The 19,700-nt window shown below is 46.3% G+C and overlaps 1 protein-coding gene across 1 annotated transcript in view; it reads left to right on the top strand.

Annotated features, from left to right (window-relative positions):
* The first annotated feature begins 427 nt into the window (after nucleotides 1-427).
* Nucleotides 428-19,700, top strand: part of Wipi1 (WD repeat domain, phosphoinositide interacting 1) — a 40,678-nt gene continuing 21,405 nt past the window's right edge. The window contains exons 1-4 of the mRNA XM_087909841.1: nucleotides 428-601; nucleotides 7,266-7,348; nucleotides 9,172-9,341; nucleotides 16,316-16,412. Coding sequence (XP_087765967.1) covers nucleotides 522-601; nucleotides 7,266-7,348; nucleotides 9,172-9,341; nucleotides 16,316-16,412 — 430 coding nt within the window. The 5' untranslated portion in view covers nucleotides 428-521. The remainder of the gene's footprint in view (nucleotides 602-7,265; nucleotides 7,349-9,171; nucleotides 9,342-16,315; nucleotides 16,413-19,700) is intronic.

A 19,700-nucleotide genomic window follows, 5' to 3' on the forward strand; every position in this document is an offset into this window, starting at 1 on the left:
AGTGGTGTCTATGGACCGGGGGCGGGTCGTCAGCAACAGTTCCGCCCACTAACACCACTGATTGGTCAAAGAGTTGGTGGCCAATCGTGACTGGCTGAGGAGATCCTGTCCTGGTCTGTCAGCGGCTCGGTTCCCGAGTTAAGGGGCGGGGTGAGTCGAGGGGCTGACTGTTGAAGGGGCGGGGCTAGAGGCAGGGCGGAACTAAGTGGAAGTGGATCGGGCCGGGACCTGGTTGGCTCTGGACAGGGCTTGAGCTGTAAGGGGGCGGGGCTAGTCGACGGGGCGGGGCTAAGTCCGATCCGGGCGGAGTCAGAGCCCGTCTGGTCCAGGATGGAATCGCAGCTCTGATGGGGAGGGTCTGGAGGGGGCGGGGTTAAGCGGGCTTTGAGTGGGCGGGGCCTGCCTGGGGGCGAGGCTGGGGCGGGACCCAGGCGGCAAGCCGGCCGACGGAGCCGGCGCGGGCGGGCTGCTGAGGTGGCTGTCCCCCGCTCCAAGCTGCGGCTTCCCGGGTCGAGCCCCCAATGGAGGCCGAAGCCGCAGATGCCCCACCGGGTCGGGTGGAGGCGGCGCTCAGCTGCTTCTCTTTCAATCAAGACTGCACGTAAGCCAAGGCGCCAGCCCCCTGGCCGGGAAAGTGGGGGACAGAATGTCGCCACCAAAGGGTGTTGTCCTGTAACGCAACTGGTGGCCAGCCAGGGCCGGCGCGCGCGGACGGTACCTCGGAGGGGTAGCCTGCGCCGCGGGGTTGCTCAGCATGGGGGTCGAACCCACCCAGACGACCCCTCCCTCCACTGCCAACGCCTGCCAGAAGGGGCTGGCCAGGGTGACCCGAAGAAGTCAGCAAGGAGTAGGGTGGAGGGGGCCTTGAATGTGGGGGACCTGGTGTGGGCCACCTAGTGACCGAAACGGAGATCTAGGACCAAAACAAAGGCGACGGGAGGAGGGAAGGTGCAACTTGACTCAAGAGGATGCTAGTTGGGAAGATGAGGAAAACTTTACCATTTGTCCTTGAGTATCTCAACGTGGCATTTGGGCAGGGCCTCGGACAAAGAAGCAGCCTATCCCGGTGGCCAGGAACGGGGCATCTTGGCTGGTCGCTTTGGCTGTAGGAAGCTTTTCTTTATTTCCCTCACTGTGTATTTTTTTTTTTTCTTCGCCTTCCACCCAGTCCCATGAATCTCCTCCGGGAAGCTCAGGAGCCCTTTCTTAGTCCCAGACGGCTTCCCATCCCGGAAGGAGGCGCTCCACCCTGTTGCTTTTAAGTGGATTTTTAATGTTTCACTTTGATGGTCACCATTTGGACTTTGGTCCACGAACAAGGAATGAGCAGTGAGCCTGTGTTGTGGACTTATCGTAGGATTAGATCGTAGAATCTAAACAGAAGCACACTTCTGTTTCCTTCCCTGTTTTCATGGAAGCCAGCCTGAGGACCATATGGAATAATCTCTTTGGAATGTGGAGCCCTGAAGCATCAGACAGCTAGGGCAAGGATGACTACTTCCCAGTGCCCGACTTCCGGCTGTACCAGTTTCTGCCTTGTTCCTTGTTTGGAGTCAGCTTCAGGCTTGGGCTTTGGCTGCCGGTGGCTGAGCTGTGCTAATATTGAACGCTCAGCGGTGTAATTAAGGCCATAAGCAGTCCTGGTTTCCATTCCCTTTGTGTTTCTGTCTGAAAACCTCTGCTCTGAACAATATGTCTTTGTTTGAAAAATCTGTATGTGTAATCATGTAATCGAGTAACTCGACAGTTTGGTTGGATGAGTGACTCTCAGACTGCCTCTGACCGCAACCCACAATAAAAAACACATCTCCCAATAGCCATAGACATGTAATAATATTCATAAGCTATGAAGCCTGGTACACTCTGGGCATTTTCTTGGTATTTCTCGCTTTGGTTTGAGAGGTCTCACGTGATCCAGATGGCCTTGAACTCCCTAGTAGTTGGGGGTGAATTTCAAATTCTGGTCCTCCTGTCTCCTGAACTGGAATGCTGAGATTATAGGAAGCATCTTTATCACCATACAGCCCTTCAGGCAGTACTGGGGATTGAATCCAGGGCTTTGTGCTTGCTAGACAAGCCCAACCCTTGTGTGTGTGTGTGTGTGTGTGTGTGTGTGTGTGTGTGTGTGTGTATGTGTGTGTTGTGTGTGGTATGACAGAGTGCAGGGTATGGAACATAAGACCCAATGTCTCAATCACCCTTAGCAAAGACTCTACCATTGAGCTACATCCCAGCATCCAGGCCCTGGAATTTTTATGTTTTTTTTTTTGTTTGTTTTTAAAGCTGTTGTAAACCTGTTGAGTTGCTTTGGGGGATCCTCTCGAGATGAGATTCAAATGCATGCTAGAATAGATAAAATTCTGAAGTTTTGTAAGAAACTTTTGCAAGAGTGTATGTCTGTTGTAATGCTGGGTAGTGTTTTCCTTCCTAATTGAACCTAGGTTAAAGAGGGGAGTTAGTTCACTTACAAGTAGTAAATCAGACGACTAAATTACACTTCCCGATATCCGTGGATTTGGAAAGCAAATGTTATCGTCTGCTCTAGCTATGAAATAATACAGAGTAACAGTCGGATAAGAACACTTGTTTTTCAAAACTGCTTTGAAAGTTGGTTTCCTAGGTCCCTGCTGCAGCTCTGTTTCCCTGGATGAAGGCTGGGCTGGGCTGCTCTGCCTCACCTATAAATAAAGGTCTTGTCACAGTCAGTTGCTTGGAGGCCTGGAGGTTATGACATTGAGTTTTAAAAGAAGTCATCTTTCTTGCTGGATGCATTTGGGGAATTGGTCTGTCTTTTTCTGTATGTGTGAGCTCCAGTCTTTCTAGAGAAGGTGGATAAAGAGAATTAAATTGTCAGCTACTCATACTTAATGGTTTGAGCTGGACTAGAAACCTCAGGTGTCTTTTAAAGCTTGTCATCCAGATTTGTCTCCAACTCCACTTCTATAAGCAGTGATGGGAATGTGTAGGGGTGCAAACTGGCACAGCCACTTTGGAAATCAGTATGGTGATGTCTCAGAAAATTAGAAACAATCTACCTCAAGACCCAGCAATACCGCTGTTGGGTATATACCCAAAAGCTGCTCAATCATGCCACAAGGACATGTGCTCAACTATGTTCATAGCAGCATTGCTTGTCATAGCCAGAACCTGGAAACAACCTAGATGCCCCTCCACCAAAGAATGGATAAAGGAAAAGAAAATGTGGTACGTTTACACAATGGAGTACTACACAGCGGTAAAAAAAAAATGACATCTTGAAATTTGCAGGCAAATGGGTGGATCTAGAAAAAACCATATTGAGTAAGATAACTGAGACCCAGAAAGACAAATATAATATGATTTCACTCATAAGTGACTTTTAGACATAAAGAAAAATCAGCCTACAGGCCACAACCCCAGACAAGGCAACAAAGAGGACCCTAAGAGACATGTTCTACCTAGGAAGGAGAAAAAGACAAGATCTCCTGAGTAAATTGGGAGTATGGGGGTCACTGGAAAGGGTAGAAGAGGAGAGGGTAGAAGAGGAAAGGGGAGGAAGAGGAGTGGAGAAAAAAATATATAGTTCAATAAAAACAAAAAAAAGAAAGGACTTATGGATAAAATAAGACATAAATCTGAAGTTCTTGACTTGGGGTCGTTTAGGGTCATTGAGCAATCATTTAGAACAAAACTATGATCATCATTACCTTTTCTCACGAACACAGCCCTTCTGAGCCAAGTGTGGCAACTTGTGAGGAATCCTAGGTACTCCTGAGGCAAGAGTAGATGTAGAAAGATCACTTTAGCCCACAGCCTCAGAGGCAACGTGAGTAGCAGAAAAAGGCCCCTTCACAACACAAAATTAAGAAAGCTAGTTGTCAGAACTTATGCCTGAAAATTATATTTTTGAACTTATTTACACCTTCAGTTTACAACTAAGTGTGTCTGCACTTGCAAGAAGAAAGTTTAAAAGCAATCATCAGGGCTAAGGATGTCACTAAATTAGTAGATGCCCGTCTAGCGAACACGAGGCTCTGGGCTCTGTCCCTAGCGCACTTCCAAGGCCAGCCTGGGCAACTTGAATGCTGCATCAGAAAACAAAACAAAACCCAAGGTAGTAATTACTTCGGTATATTTTAGAGCTCAGAGATGCTCCTCGCCTCCTTTTATAACTGCTGGCGTTCATCTGCAGTGCTGGGTGCCAAACCCCAAGTTTCACTGTACCGCAGCAGCAATGCAGCCATCCACAGGACAAGCACAGCTACTCTTCAGGTTGGAGGGCTCGTGTGTGCCTTGCTGGTTAACAGCTGACAGATGCTGTCCTGGAGCCTAGGAGAGAACAGATATTGGTGTAGAAAAGGGAATTCTGGAGGAAAATAAAATTCACGTGACTTTCTTTTTTTAGGTAGCGAAACAAGAGCCTTGGCATCCAGGCTTCTAAGTTGCTTATTTTAGTATATGCCTCTCTGTGAAGGATGAACCTCTGCTTGGCATATATTTGCTTTAAATGAGGAAGTTGGACTGAACCACCGAAAAGCCCATTTCATCCCCAATATTCCATTTTCCTAGGGCAGAAGTGCTTGTAGCTCATCCTGAGAGTGTTCTAAGTAAGGTTTTAGTCTCATCCAGTTTTTGAGAACAAAGTAGGAGAGGGGAAAGGTGATTTCTTTTGTTTTGTGAGACGTGGTTTCTCTGTGTATCTTTGGCTGCCCCGGGCACTAACTCTGTGAATCAGGCTGTCCTTGAACTCACAGAAATCCTCCTGTGTGCTGGGGTTAAAGGCGTGTACCACCACCACCATCTGGGGAGAGGTGATTTTTTGTTTTTTAAAGTCCAGCTAGAGGCTTTCTCTTTTTCTTGTTTGAGATAGTCTCATGTTCCAGGCTGACCTTGACTCACAGAGATCCGCCTGCTTCTGCCCCCTGAGTGCTGGGGAGTAAAGGCTTGTACTACCACCGCCTGGGGAGAGGTGATTTTTTTTTTTAAGTTCCAGCTAGAGGCAACATTTACTTTCTTTTTCTTGTTTGAGATAGTCTTGTCACGTGTTCCAGGCTGACCTTGAACTCACAGAGATCTGCCTGCCTCTGCCTCCAGAGTGCTGGGGTTAAAGGCGTGTGCCACCACCATGGGGGGGGGGTTGATTTTTAAATTCTTGCTAGAGGCAACAAATTTGCTTTCTCTTTTCCTTGTTTGAGATAGTCCTTTCACATCTCTAAGATGGCCTTGAACTTCTGACCCTTGAGGGCTGGCGTTCCACCTGGTCACTCACGTGTTTCCTCTACATCGCCGAGGATCCCTGGTATCTTAGCTTTCCATCGCCGTGATAAACACTGCGGCCAAAAAACCATGTTGGGAGGAAAAGGGCTTAGTTCGCCTACTAGCTTTATGCCTCCATTATGAAGGCACGTGCAGGCAGTACAGAGCTTGAGACAGGAAAAGAAGCAAAACCATGGAGGAGCGCTGCTTACCAGTTTGCTCTGTACTGAGCCCCTCAGCTTGCTGTTTTAGTCAGCCAGGACCACCTGTCCAGGCATGGCCCCACCCACAGTGGGATGAGCCTCTCACATCACTCATTAAACAAGAAAATACCCCACAGACTTAACTACAAACCAGCCTGATGGGGAGACATTTTCTCAGGCAAGGTTCCCTCTTCCCAGATGACGGTAGCTTGTTACCAAGTTGAGAAAAAAAATCTAGCACACTTGGGTTTACACCATCCCTTTATTTATGAGTTAAAAGTGGAAAATTGGGGCAGGGGTGATAGCTGAGTCAGCGAGATGTAGGTTCGAGCCCCAGAATTGATATAATATTAATAGTAATAATAACACCCATAAATAAAGCAAGCTGGATGAGATGGGGGCATGCTTGTAATCCCAGCTCTGGGAAGGTGGAGACTGGCAGATCCCTCCCTGGACTGGCCAGCCAGCCAGCATTGCCTCTCCACTGAGCTCTCTGAAGTGTGGACAGTGCGCGCGCACACATACACGCAAGCACGCACGTGCACGCATGTCTAAACAGATATATATACATGAACACACACAGACACAAAGTGTGAAAACTAAAAACCTTTTCTTATCCCACTTTGAAGCAAGTAAGTGTTTTTATTTTATTTGCTGGTTATGGTAATAGCTTTATAGGGCACAGCATAAAGCAGTTCCCAAATCTAGCTGCAGGTTGGAGAACTTGAATTAAAAACAAAAAACAAAACAATTAAGCTCTCCAAAAGAGTTTTTAAAGTATATATAGTAGTTTTCATACTGGTGAAAGGAAGTATTTTTAAAATGTGTATTTATTTTCTGTTTTAAAGACTTTGTTAATTTATTCCGTGTGTATGCATGTGGCAGGGTGCACTCATGCCATGGCATATATGTAAGGTCAGAAGGCAACTGGTGGGAATGTCTCTCCTCCACTATGTGGGTCTCAGGGATGGAGCGCAAGTCACCAGGTTTGGTGGCAAGTGCCTTTACCCGCTGGGCCACCTCCATGCCCTAGTGCGTCTTTCTTCTACTAAGCAGAAATAACTTGCCTTTTTTAAGGACAGAAAACATAAACTGGTGCTGGAGAGATGGCTCTGCTGGTAAAGATGTTCCCCATGCCACAGCGAAGGGCCTGAGTTTGAGTTTTGGCACCTACCTCAAAAGCCAGGCATGGAGACACAAATCCTACCATAGTGGATGCAGAGACAAGAGGATCCCTAAGGTTCGCTACAGCCAGCTTAGTCCAACCAGGGAGTGTCAGGTTCAGAAAGAACCCCTCCGATCATAAAAATATAAGTTGAATATAAATTGATCAAGAAAGACATTGAGGTTTGTCTCTATCCTCCACGCATGTGTACCTGCGCACACACACACACACATGCACACACACACACACACACACACACACAGGAGCCTGTACATACTCATAATGATAATGACTCACCCTCCGGTAAAGGTCCCTCAAGCATCGTGGAGGTGGAGGTACAGTCACTGTTCCTGAGCGTTCCTTTTTTCCTATACCTGCCCAGCTAGGAAAACAAGATCTTGCGGGAGCTTTGACATTTTGCTTGGTGACAGAGCTCAGGCAATTTCTGTCTCTTAAAAAGTCTCCTTTGACCTTTTCCCTTTTCCTCATGACTTTCTGCCAAAGCCTGCTTAGCCTTGAGTGGATATCAAGGATCTGAGTCCTGAAGATGTCTGTCTGCCTGTGCGATAGCAGCCTCTGGGGAAAGGGCTGAGTTCTCAGACAGGGCTGTGGTTGGGATGCAGTGTCTGTCGCCGTTCCTGTGATGTCATTATCTTCCACAGATCCCTAGCAATTGGAACCAAGGCCGGTTACAAGCTGTTTTCTTTGAGTTCTGTGGAGCAACTTGACCAAGTCCATGGAAGCAGTAAGTACACGCGTATGGGCATGTGTGTGCGTGTGTGTTTGTGTCTCTGTGTGTCTGTCTGTCTATGTTTGTCTATTTGGTTGAAGGGACACCAAATCGTCCCCTTAGAAATCAATCCTTTTTGGTTTTGTTCTTAATTTTTATCTTTTTGGAGTCCTGGGGATTGAACCCACTGGCCTCTTTAAAACACCCGACTACCAAGGGTATGCCCCAGCTGTAGACTTCAGTCTTGAGCTTCAGCTTGAGGCCATCAGCCTCAGGAGTTGGTGTTGTTCAGATTTGAATACAAACCATTGTCTCTTCTTGCACAAAAGCCACAATGAAGCGCCTATTGAAATCTGGCGATAACTTAAGTGACATTTTCTTCTTTGTAAGAAGGCCCTTGTTTGGAATCATGGTGATGCTTTTCTATATATCTGTGCTCATGGTGATAAGCTTTGGTCATTGTCAACCCAAAGGGGGACATGTTGCTTCTTTTTGCTGTTACACTGACTCTGTAGCCTGTTGACACCATTCCCTTTGGAGAGACATGTTTTATATGCTTGAATGAAGGAGCACAGCCATATCTGCACAGCACATAGTACAGATGTTGAAGTATTTCTAGTGAGTATTAAAAATAATCCCACGTTAGAAACGTGGCTGTGATTTTTCTCAGGGTGATAATTCATGCTGTTGCCATAGCGACAAATACTTCACCTCTGCATCTTCTGGAAAGAAACTGGTTTTGTAAATAATAATTGGGGCTCCTAATTCATTATTTATCTATCAATGCTTAGTTTCTTAGTGTGATAGAGATGTGTGCATGAGAGGGTGTGTGTCCATCCTCACCTTCCCTCTTGAGACGGTCTCTTTATTGTCTGTCATTGTATCCTGAGCAAACTGGACTATGGCCTGCCAGGGACTCTCCTGACTCAGTCTCCCATCACATAGAACACTGGGATTAGAGTCCTGTGCTACCACGTCCAACTTAATATGGGCTAATAGGGCTTTTAACTCGTGTCCTCATGTGTGCACAGCAAGCACTTTACCCACTGCCCTGGGCCCCAATTTATTTCTAAGATATTATCATTATACAATTTTGTGGATATTTTATTATATATGTATATGTCTTATGTCATGTTCTCAGTGGGGCTTCCCTACAAGCAAGCAAGAAAGACATGTAACAAGAAGGCCTCAGAAGGACACCAAGGCCTTGTCCATGGTACTCTGGAGACTTCCTTTCTGAGTACACAGGAATTCCTTTGCACCAGGTCTGGTGCTGCATATCCATAAAACCCAGCATTTGGGAGGCTGAGGCAGAAAGATCGTGAGTTCAGTCCAGCCTGGGTTATATAGCAAGATTCTCTCTTAAAGGGGTTAGGGATGGGGCAGGCAATATGGATCTCTGGTAAAGTTGCTTGATGCCAGGCCTCACAACCTGAGTTCATTCAGGACACACATGGTAGAAAGAGAGAACCAACTCTTGCGAGTTGTCTTTTGACCTCCACATGTGTGTTGTGGTAGGCACGCATACACAGTAAATGTGTGTTGTGTGCGTGTGTTTAGTGGGTAATTCTACCATGCATACTGTGCATTGGCTCTGGAGCCCCCGAATTTGTGTCTTAGTCACCAGAGTATTCTTTGCTTTAGGTGTGTGGAAAGGTCTCTGGAAGTGTTCCCCTGGAGACAGTTAAAACTTGCTGTTGGGGCCAGGGTGGGTCATTACTGATGGAGGATATCCAGTCGCAAGACCCAGAGCCCATGTGTGAGCTAGCCCAGTGTCACAACGTCCAAGTCTTTCTCAGAGAGGCCGTCTGTGAGCTCACCGTTGTCTGTCCTCGCAGATGAAATCCCCGACGTGTACATTGTGGAGCGCCTCTTCTCCAGCAGCCTGGTGGTGGTGGTCAGTCACACGAAGCCTCGGCAGATGAACGTGTACCACTTCAAGAAAGGCACTGAGATCTGTAATTACAGCTACTCCAGCAACATCTTGTCCATACGGCTGAACCGGCAGGTGAGGAGGCGGAGTCCGCGTGGTTTCTAGGCTGCTGCGAATTGGAGCAGAAGTAAAGCATCTCTAAAGACGAATGTCTTTGGGCTGACTAGATGGCTCAGCAGGTCAAGGCACCTATCACCAAGCCTGGTACGCTGAGCTCAATCCCCACTGCCCACATTGTCCTCTGACCTCTGCGTACATGGGCATGTGCACATAGACAGAAATGAATAAATGCAATAGACAGTTTTAAAGTGAATGTCTATGAGGTATAGCTCAGAATTCTTGCTGGCATGTGCAGAGCCCTGGATTTGATCCCCAGTTCCCCATAGACAGAGTAGGGTAGTGGTGTGAGCCTGTGATACCAGGATAAAGCCAGGAGGGAACCTGTGATGCCAACGTTCAGTAGGTGGAGGCAGGAGAATCGGGAGGTCAAAGCCATCCTTCTTGGCAGTGTAGCAAGTTTGAGCCTGGTGTGAACTACATGAGACCCTGTCTTTAAAAAAAAAAAAGTGAATGAGTCTAAAGCCAGCATCAAATGCTGTAGATAATTTAACAGAGCTTTTAACAGCAGGATTGGGCTCATGGGCTCTGTGATGTGACTCTTCCCTAGTCTTACTGCCCTATGTCTCTCCGGCATCAGCCATTGCCTGGCCAAGCTCACCATCTCCTCTTCTGGCATGCTGGGCACCACCAGCACAGGTAGATTGGAGCTCCAACACAAGTCTGTTGTGTGAGCTGCCTTAGGACATCTAAAAGGAGAGGAAGACTTCTTCCTGTCTTGGCCCTAGGCAGTAAGATTTATTGTGCACAGTGGTCCTGCCTCTGAGAATGGCTTACCGGAGACTAATGTGTGGTCCCCCTGGGTCAGCTCTGAAATCTTAGGTGAGTCTGACCATCTGCTATCAGTCAGCTCTACTAACACCCACCACTTCCCAGCCCTGCAGAGAATTGAACCTAGGACATCTCAGCCAAGCCAGAGCTCTACCACTGAGCTATCAGATCTACAGCTACTCCAGCTAACCCTTAAGGATATATTCTTGTAGTGTTTTCCTTGTTGAAAGGAAGACTACTCTCATCTCAAATATGCAATATGCCTTCTTCTTCTTCTTCTTCTTCTTCTTCTTCTTCTTCTTCTTCTTCTTCTTCTTCTTCTTCTTCTTCTCCTTCTCCTTCTCCTTCTCCTTCTCCTCCTTCTTCTCCTCCTCCTCCTCCTTCTCCTTCTCCTTCTCCTCCTGCTCCACCTCCTCCTTTTCCCTCTTCTTCTCCTCTTTCTTCTTCTTGAATCTGAACTATTAAAATGCAGATTAATGATTTTAATACTTATTTTATGTCTATGAGTAGTTTGTCTACATGTATGTATACCACATGTGTACAGTGCCAGATGAGGCTGATGAGGGTGGTGGATCCCTTGGGACTGAAATTACAGACAGTTGTAACATGGTTGCTGGGAACTGAACTCAGAACCCTCTGCAAGGGAAGCCACCATTCTTAACGGTCAATCTATCTAACCCTATGATTATTATTTTTTAAATAATGAGATCAAGTATTTTGTTTAGGTTCTGAGATACTTTGAATTTTTTGTTCTGTTTCGTTGAGATAATCTCATTCAGTAGCCTAGGCTAGCCTGGAACTCAAAGTGATCCTCCTGCTTCACCCCCTACTCCCCCCAATGCTGGGTGAGTGAGCTAGAAGAGTGAGCACCGCACCTGGCTCATTGCTTTGAGTCAATCAGCTGTTTTCTCATCTGTGTACAGGAGGGCTACTGATTTTTTTTCAAGTTAATCTTGCATCCTGCTACATTACTGAAAGTGTTTATGAACTGTAGAAGTTCCTTGGTAGAATTTTTGGGATCGCTTATGGAAAGTATCACATCATCAGCAAATAGTGAGAGTTTGACTTCTTTTCCAATTTGTATCTCTTTGATCTCCTTTTGTTGTCTTATTGCTCTAGCTAGAACATCAAGAACTATATTGAATGGATATGGAGAGAGTGGACAGCCTTGTCTTGTTCCTGATTTCAGTAGGTTCGCTTTGAGTTTCTCTCCATTTAGTTTGATGTTGGCTGTTGGCTTGCTGTATATTGCCTTTATTATGTTTAGGTATGTTCCTTGTATCCCTGCTCTCTCTAAGACCTTTATCATGAAGGGATGTTGTATTTTGTCGAAGGCTTTTTCAGCATCTAATGACATGGTCATGTGGTTTTTATTTTTTTTCAATTTGTTTATATGGTGGATTCCATTGACAGATTTTCATATGTTGAACCATCCCTGCATCTGTAGGATGAAACCAACTTGATCATGGTGGAAAATTTTTCTGATGTGTTCCTGAATTCAGTTTGCCAGTATTGAGTGTTTTTGCATCAATGTTCATGAGTGAAATTGGTCTGTAATTCTCTTTCTTAGTAATGTCTTTGTGTGGTTTGGGTATCAGGGTAATTATAGCCTTATAAAAAGAGTTTGACAATGTTCCTTCTGTTTCTATTGTGTGAAACAATTTGAGGAGTATTGGTATTAGTTCTTTAAAAATCTTGTAGAATCCTGTTCTGAAACCATCTGGTCCTAGGCTTTTTTTTTTTTTTTTGATTTTTTGGGAGACTTTTGATGACTGTTTCTATTTCTTTAGCAGTTATAGGTCTATTTAATTTGCTTATCTGGTCTTAATTTAATTTTGGTAAGTGACATTTATCCAGAAAATTATCCATTTCCTTTAAGTTTTCCAATTTTGTGGAGTACAGGTTTTCAAAATGTGACCTAATGATTCTCTGGATTTCATCCTGAACCTATTTTTTTAGTGTATCAACAGGCACTGTAGGTCCCCCGTGCCAGGGAGATCCCCCTTGTCTCAGCCTATTTAGGTTAAAACCTAATAGGTTTTAATAGGTTAAAAACCTATTTTGGGCAGGGGCATGGGATGGCATATTCCTTTCCTCAACTACTTCATGCTGACATTGGGACGTTGTTATCTGGACCCAACCAGGTTGAAAAAAGGTGTTGGGGGGGGTCCAGAGTTGTCAATTAATGGATTTATTAATTTAAATAGCTTTATACCTTCTTAAAACCAGGGGCAAGCAGTACCCAAGATTTTAAGTCCTGGCGTCTGTGTTTGTGGAGGGGGAAATGTAGGAGCCGGCCGTGATAAGCTAAACATGAACAGGTCACCCAAAGGAAGTTCCTCACCTCCAACCTTTATCATCTGCCGGAGCAGGACTTGGCCGCAAACTGAGATTACCTGAGCACCACCCTAGAACAGACCGTCCAAACGAAATGCCTAACATTCCAACCATTGTAGATAGGATCACCTGCAAGCACACACTCACCAAATGTCAAATGTCAGCCAATCAGGGCTCCTGAACCTCAGAAACCTCTCACCCCCACCTTTACTACTATAAAAACCCAACTCTAACTGAGCTCGGGGCTCTTCGTTTATTCCAATACATTGGACATGCAGAGAAACTTGCATATAATAAAGGGTCTTTGCTTTTACATACGGGACTCGGTCTCCTTGTTGGCTTTTGGGGGACTTTGTGGATTTGGGCAGAACAGCTACCTTTTAAAGATGATTTACTCATCACCGACCAGAGCTCTCGAGGAGTACCTATGAAATTTGTTGGTACGATTTCTCAGGTAGTCTCATCAACAAAGGAGGCAAGAAAGAACTACTTAAGTGTCTGAGTCTGTTAGACTTTAAGCACAGCCTCCACTCCACAGAACGAACACTCGTTGACTTCAGGTTCTCACCCCCCTCACCCCCACCCCACTGTCTTCTAGAGAACACAGGTGTTGAAGCTATCAGCAAGCCAGAGCTAATACCTGTACCTCCCTTTAGCTTTTTGTCTTCCAAGATGACTTGATGCAGCTCTGGAAGGGTTTCCCGTTTTCTTTTCTTAAAGTCACCAGACTTCGGACTTAACTTTTGGCTCAGGCAATTCATCTACTGCTGCAAGGAGGAGCTGCCTGCCCAGGGCAACGGCGAAGGGCACACATAGGGTGGGCATGTATTGCTCTACAGTAATTATCCTGCCGGTGTCAAGTCTTCAGACTTGTGGCTCCTTTTTTAAAAAGAAGACAAATGACAGATTTATATAAGTTACAAAGAAGCAAAATCCATGTTTTTGAATAGGGCCTACTAGTGCACTCTTGTAATCCTAGCATTTAGGAGGCCAAGGCAGGGAAATTGCACATCAAAGGGTAGCCTGGGCTATATAGAATAGGGCTCTGCCTCAAAACAAACAAAACAGAGCCCTTGTTTTCAGGGCCAGGGATGAAGCCCAGCTGATATAGTGAGTGCTTGCCTATCAAGCACAAAGCCCTGGGGTCACCGTATAAAACCAGGTGTGGTAATGCATCCTATAATCCCAGCACTGGTGAGGGAGAGGACAGAGGACCAGGCATTCAGAGCCATCCGCTGCTGTATAGCAAATTACAGGGAAGCCTGGGCTGCAACGAGACCTGTCTCCATGCACAAAATAAATAAGTAAATAAATATAAAAACAAGGGCTGGAGGGTGGCTCATTAGGTAGGCATGCCTGCTGCACTGATCATGAGGACCTGACTTGAACTCCCAGTCAACCATATAAAAAGCTAAATGTGGTTGGACGGGCGTACACACACACACACACACACACACACACACACACACACACACCTGTAACTCTAGTACTATGGGAAGCTGGGGTCAGCTGACCTCCAGCCTAGTTCAAGCTGCAGATGCGGTGAGAGACCCTGCCTTAAAAGAACAAAGTGGAGAATGATGGCGAAGGGCACCTGACTTCCTTTTTTGGCTCTGCATGTTCACCCTCACACATGTGTGCGGGTGCCACGCATGTAACCCGTCCACAAAATCCCTTTGAATATACAGAAAGGAAAGGTGCTCTGAAATCCTGACATAGCAGGATTTGTTCCATTTTCAGTTAATGTCATTATTTCTATTGCCGTTAACGCAGAAATGTATTCTCTGTGATGACAACCATAAACTAGATGTCTTTAGCTATGGATGCTTTTTACAGTTATTCAACCATTGGCTTCCTCTTATCCTACTGCGGGTTGGTTGGATTGAAGCCTTGTGGCAGATGCTTAAGGCAGATACCTAGTTCTCTAGTTGGTTAACTACCTATAAAATGTAAGATGAAAGTCAAAGTGGGCTGGGGATGTAGTGTAGTTGACAGAGTGTTTGCCTACCATGCTCAAAGCCCCAGGTTCAATTCCCCACACCACACAAAACCAGAATTGGTGAGGCATGCCTGTAACCCAGCACTTGGGAAGTGGGCTTGGGCTACAAGATGAACCGCAGCGGTGAGCTGAGGCAGGTGAGGCTGGAGCTGCAGAGCCGCCGATGACACAGCAGTTGCCAACTTGTGCTTGGGCCGGAAGCCAGCTCTTATGTGACAAGTACTTCCTCATACCCTTCCTGTGTTTCCTGTTTCCCTCTGGCCAGCATGGTGGTGACCCAGTGGAGTCCAGATGAGTGGTCCACAGAGCTGACTGGGCTGTCATGATGCTGACCATGTCACATGAGCCTAAAGGAGATGATGTTCCTACAGGAGGAGCTGTGAGGACCTCTCTCTCCTGAGGACTGTGTCAAGGGCCGGAAGGGGATACCAGAGGCTGTTAGAAACTCATAGCAGATAGAAAAAGATGAAAACAAACCCTGGTGTGGCTGGCAGAAGGCAAAGCGGTCAGGTGACCACTTCACAGACAAGTGGCAATATTTTGAAAAATATTTAAAGTATCTTTTGGTAAATTAAAATATTTTTTTTCTGGGGGGATGAAGAGATGACTCAGTGGCTAAGAGCATTGGCTGCTCTTCCAGAGGACCCAGGTTCAATTCCCAGCACCCATATGGCAGCTCACAACTGTCTGTAACTCCAGTTCCAGGGGATTTTATACCTTCACACCAGTGCACATAAAATAAAGTTATTCTGTGTATGTTCTACCAACATTTATGTATGTGCACCACACTCATGTGGTGACCAAGGTGGACAGAAGACGGCATCATAAGATTCCCTGGAACTAGGGTTACAGACAGTTGTGTGCCACGTGGGTGCTGGGAACTGAACCCAGGTCTCTGCAAGAGCAGCAGTGCTCTTAACTGATGAGCCATCTCTCCAGCCCCCTTTTTATCTTTAAAGTTTATTTATGTGTGTGTGTGTTTGTGTGTAATAGGAATGGGTTGCATATGTTCTACAGAGAACATGTGAAGGTCAGAGAACAGCTTTCTCTGTGGAGTTGATTCTCTCCTTCTGTCTTTATGTGGGTTCCAGGGATTAAATTTGAGTCCGCAAACTTGAGCGAGTCCTTTTTCCCACTGAGTCATCTCACTAATCCCAACTTTGAGATCTTGTTAGAATTTATTTTTCATACAGTTTTAGCATTGTGGCCAGAGTGCTCTAATTAAAATAGAGAAGGGTGCTGGGGGTGAGGTTGGGGTGGGGCAAGGTGTCTCAGCCCTGATGTCCCAGCTACTTGGGCATCTGAGACAGTTCAATACATGCCTGGGCTACAGAGTGAGTCCAAGGCTAGCATTGGCAACTTAGTGAAACCCTATGTCAAAATACAAAACATAGAGAAAGGGAAAAAAAGTCCAAGGTTTAGCAATGCAGAGAATGTAAAGAAACCTGCATTTGTGTAAGAGGAAGAACTCAGTCACCATCATTGAATGTGGGAACAGAACAATGGAAGTTCCCTGAACTTCTTAGAAGTTCTTGTTCTAGGGAGGGGATGGGGAAAGGAGGGAAGAAAGGAAAGAGGAGGAGGAAGAGAGAGAGAGAGAGATTTTTAAGGTAAAATTCAGGACCTTGTATTTTAAGCATCGGCCCGAGTGGGCAAGGCCGTGTCTGTTTACATTCATAAACATGGCCTTCAGAAGGCTTCATTAGCATTCCTCCTCCGTTAGACAGGGAACCAAGTTAGAACTCACAGGACAGATGAGCAAGGACTTGGCAGGTCCCTTTTCACAGGCTCTGTGTGGGAGGCTGATGGTTCTGTCTGATTACAGAGGCTGCTGGTCTGCCTGGAAGAATCCATCTATATCCACAACATTAAAGATATGAAGCTGTTGAAGACCCTCCTGGACATCCCCTCAAATCCAACAGGTGAGCTCCAGCCATAGAACCGAACCCTTCCCCTCCCCAATGTGAAGATGCTTCATTCCCAAGCTGCATTTTTACCTGGCCTGAAAAACTTGAGCTCAGGGTATGCTTTGGGGGTCTGAATGGTGTTTGAGTTGAAGATGCATTTGAATGGTGATAGATTCAAATTATAAAAATCTGTGGTCCCAGTGGGAAAGCTGTGCAGACTGCCTGGTAGCCCAAGAGAAGTATCCTTCTTTTGGGAAGACAATAAGCAAATGGGCCAGGGCATGTCAGATAGATGCGTGGGAGACTTCATGCATCTGATGTTGAAAGGTGTTTACCCCTAATGCATTTTTGTGACTGTTCTTTGCAGAGTAGGTGTGATAATTAGAAGCAAGTTTTGACTTGGTTTGTCAGCATGGTTAGTTAGCCAGACCATCTGAACTTCAAAGAAGGTGTTTTATTGCATGATTTTTAAAAATACATTTCTCAACATGAATGACATACACATATACATGGTGCACATCATACATGAAGAAAAAACATTCATACTATTACATTTTAAAGTTAAAAGTATTTCAATGAAAAAACCTAATATTTAGTTTTCAAGAACTTGTGTTCTAACTCAGTGTCACTAAATGACTGCTTCATTTTACAGCAAGTTTCCCAATCCCATGACTTTGTGTAGAGTTTATTATACAAGTGGGAGGGACTTTTTGAGCCTGGGGTTCCTTGTTGTAATAAGGATAATGAGATTCATCTCACAGCCTAGGCTGGGAACTAAACCAGGTAGGCTCATGAAGGTGACCAGCATAGGGCTTGCTGCTAGACCCTCCCCATGTCTGGACAAAGCAGGGGAGAAACGCCCTCACCGTGGTGGGCTGTGGACAGTGCAAGAAGGTGTGCTTTCACAAAGGGCGTAAGAAATGCTGGAATCTGAGCAGAGCCCCCAGAGGAGAGGGCCCGAGCTCTTCTTTGCTAGATCCGGGAAGAGATGCTCAACACGTAGAAAGCTACCTTGGCTGCCACTTCTCTGAAGAGAGTGCGTTTGGGGTGCAGTTCGTCCATTGGCTGCCTCACACTCACCTTTCCCTTGGCCTTTCGGGCTGCATGTCAGAGCAGCTTCAGTGGAGAGGCATGCCCCACCGTAGGGAAAAGGCAACGTTTCCCTTCTCACTCTCAGTTCCCAGTATGCAGTCCTATGTCCCGTAATGACAGGATGAGTTCCAAGAACTGTGTCATTAGGTGACTTCATCATGGGCAAACCTCCGGTATCCTTGAGCAGACCTAGATGGTATAACACAGTAAACTTGGGCTGTATGAACACGGTTATGTATATGGTCTGTCCTTGGCTAGAATGTTGGTTCACAATGGATGACCATATTTGTTTCTCTGCAGCCAAGAAAACGCATTGGTTGCCTGATTTTTGCAGTGAGGTAAAAATAAATTAAAAGCCAGAGGGTGTTTGTGCCCTGGATAAAAGGGAATAAGTATTGTTTGGTCTGCCTGTTGAGACAGGGTCTTACTGTGTAGCCCAGGCTAGCCTCAAACCCTTAGTCATCCAGCCTCTGTCTCTGGAGTGCTGGGGTTAGAAGTGTGCATCCCCACCCCTGCCAAAACAAAACCCTTCTTTCTCAGAAAGTTGGAGCAAGGAGTGGTTATGCACACCCATAATTCCCAGCTTCCAGGAGGCCAGTCTGAGACATATGGTGAGTTCCAGGATAGGACCCTGATCCTTGCTCCCTGTAAGAAAACAAAACAAAATAAAACCCTGGTTTCAGATAAACATTACAACAGGATTCTGGGATATGTTGATCAGTTCATCTAAAAGACAGGCAACTTAATCACAGCACATCCATTTAGATGCCTAATGCCCTTTTAGAGGAATAGCCCCAGATAGTCTCAAATTCCCAGTTCCCACCGCTGCTTCCTCTCAGCTGCTTTTTCATGGCAGTGAGCTGCGGTGATGCTTTCTGACTTGCGGAACTGCATGGCGTGGAGGGAGACTGACATCGTGTGTACATAAGCCAAGGTCCGTCTGTGTTTGTGTGAACAGCCGGCCTGACTCTCTAGTCCCCCCTTCAACCCAGAGGGCAGCCCCACTCAGGCCAGCATGTCCCTTTCTCTCAGTAAGGTTCAGGGAATGCTGTACTGTGGAGAGCATGGCTCCTGAGCTGCTCAGAGCCTCCCTGTATGTGCTCTTTGTTTTCTGTGGAGATACTGCTTCCTGGCTTTAGAAATCCTGGGAACACAAGGAAAACAGAATGCCTTGTAAACTGACTTTACCACCAAGTTCTGAATGTTTCCGTCTAGTGGCTAGGGGTCAGTTGGCTCTAGGGTGTTCCCTTCTTGTTTGGTGCTCAGCGTCTAAGGTGACTATAAATGTCCTTCCTCCTCTGTTTGTGCCAACAGTTGCAGGATGTTTCCTTTGAAGAGTTGAACCAGCCCAAGCTGAGAGTTAATGTCCCACCAGCCAGCAGTCTGCCCTGAGCAGTGAGGGATGGGAATCCCCACGAAAGCCCTGCCAGTCATAGCACAGCTGGATGGGGTGGAAGGTCCCAGACTGACCACCTCTGATAGACAGGGGGAATGTTCTGGATAACACGTCAGTGCCTTCCGTAGACAGCAATAGCGAAAGTGTAAACAATCCCCACCATCTAGGTGTTTGCCGTACCTGGGTCAGTTCTCTCTTTTTTCCTTCTTTCCTTCCGGTTCTTTTGAGATACAGTCTTGTTCACCCAGGCTAGCTTCAAACTTGCAATTCTTCTGCCTCAGCCTCCCAGGTGCTGGGCTGACAGGTGTGCACTACCACACCATGCTCAGTGGATTTATTTCTTGACTTCTGCTGGAAATCGGAAAGCGTCTTGAGTGATGGTGCTGAAGCTGGAGCCCAGAGCCGCGCACACTACACACACACTAGCACCCTTGAGCTGCGTCCTCTAGCTCTGGAAAGTGTCCTCGGAGGCATTAACCAGCCATGCTTTATAAACCAGCTTCACTGCACTGCCTGAAGTTGGGCTTGCGATGTGGTAGACACTAAAGTCAGGAGGACCAAGGGACTTTCTTACAGCTCCAGCCTCGCCTGCTGTTGGTGCTTGAGTTACTAACAAGGCCTGTCTTTCCAGATGGGGGAGAATTACAGGCCAAAAATCTCACTGAAATAGCAGCAGTGTATGAAAACGCGCACCAATTATAAAACAAGGCCAGAAGCCACATGAAAACGCCATGCCTGGGCCAGTGAGGTGGCTCAGCAGGGAAAGTCGCTTGCTGCTAAGCCTGATCACATGAGCTGGATCCCTGGGACCCCAC

Source organism: Myodes glareolus, chromosome 9 (assembly GCF_982192425.1).
Source record: "Myodes glareolus chromosome 9, mMyoGla1.1, whole genome shotgun sequence".
NCBI classification, from domain to species: Eukaryota; Metazoa; Chordata; class Mammalia; order Rodentia; family Cricetidae; genus Myodes; species Myodes glareolus.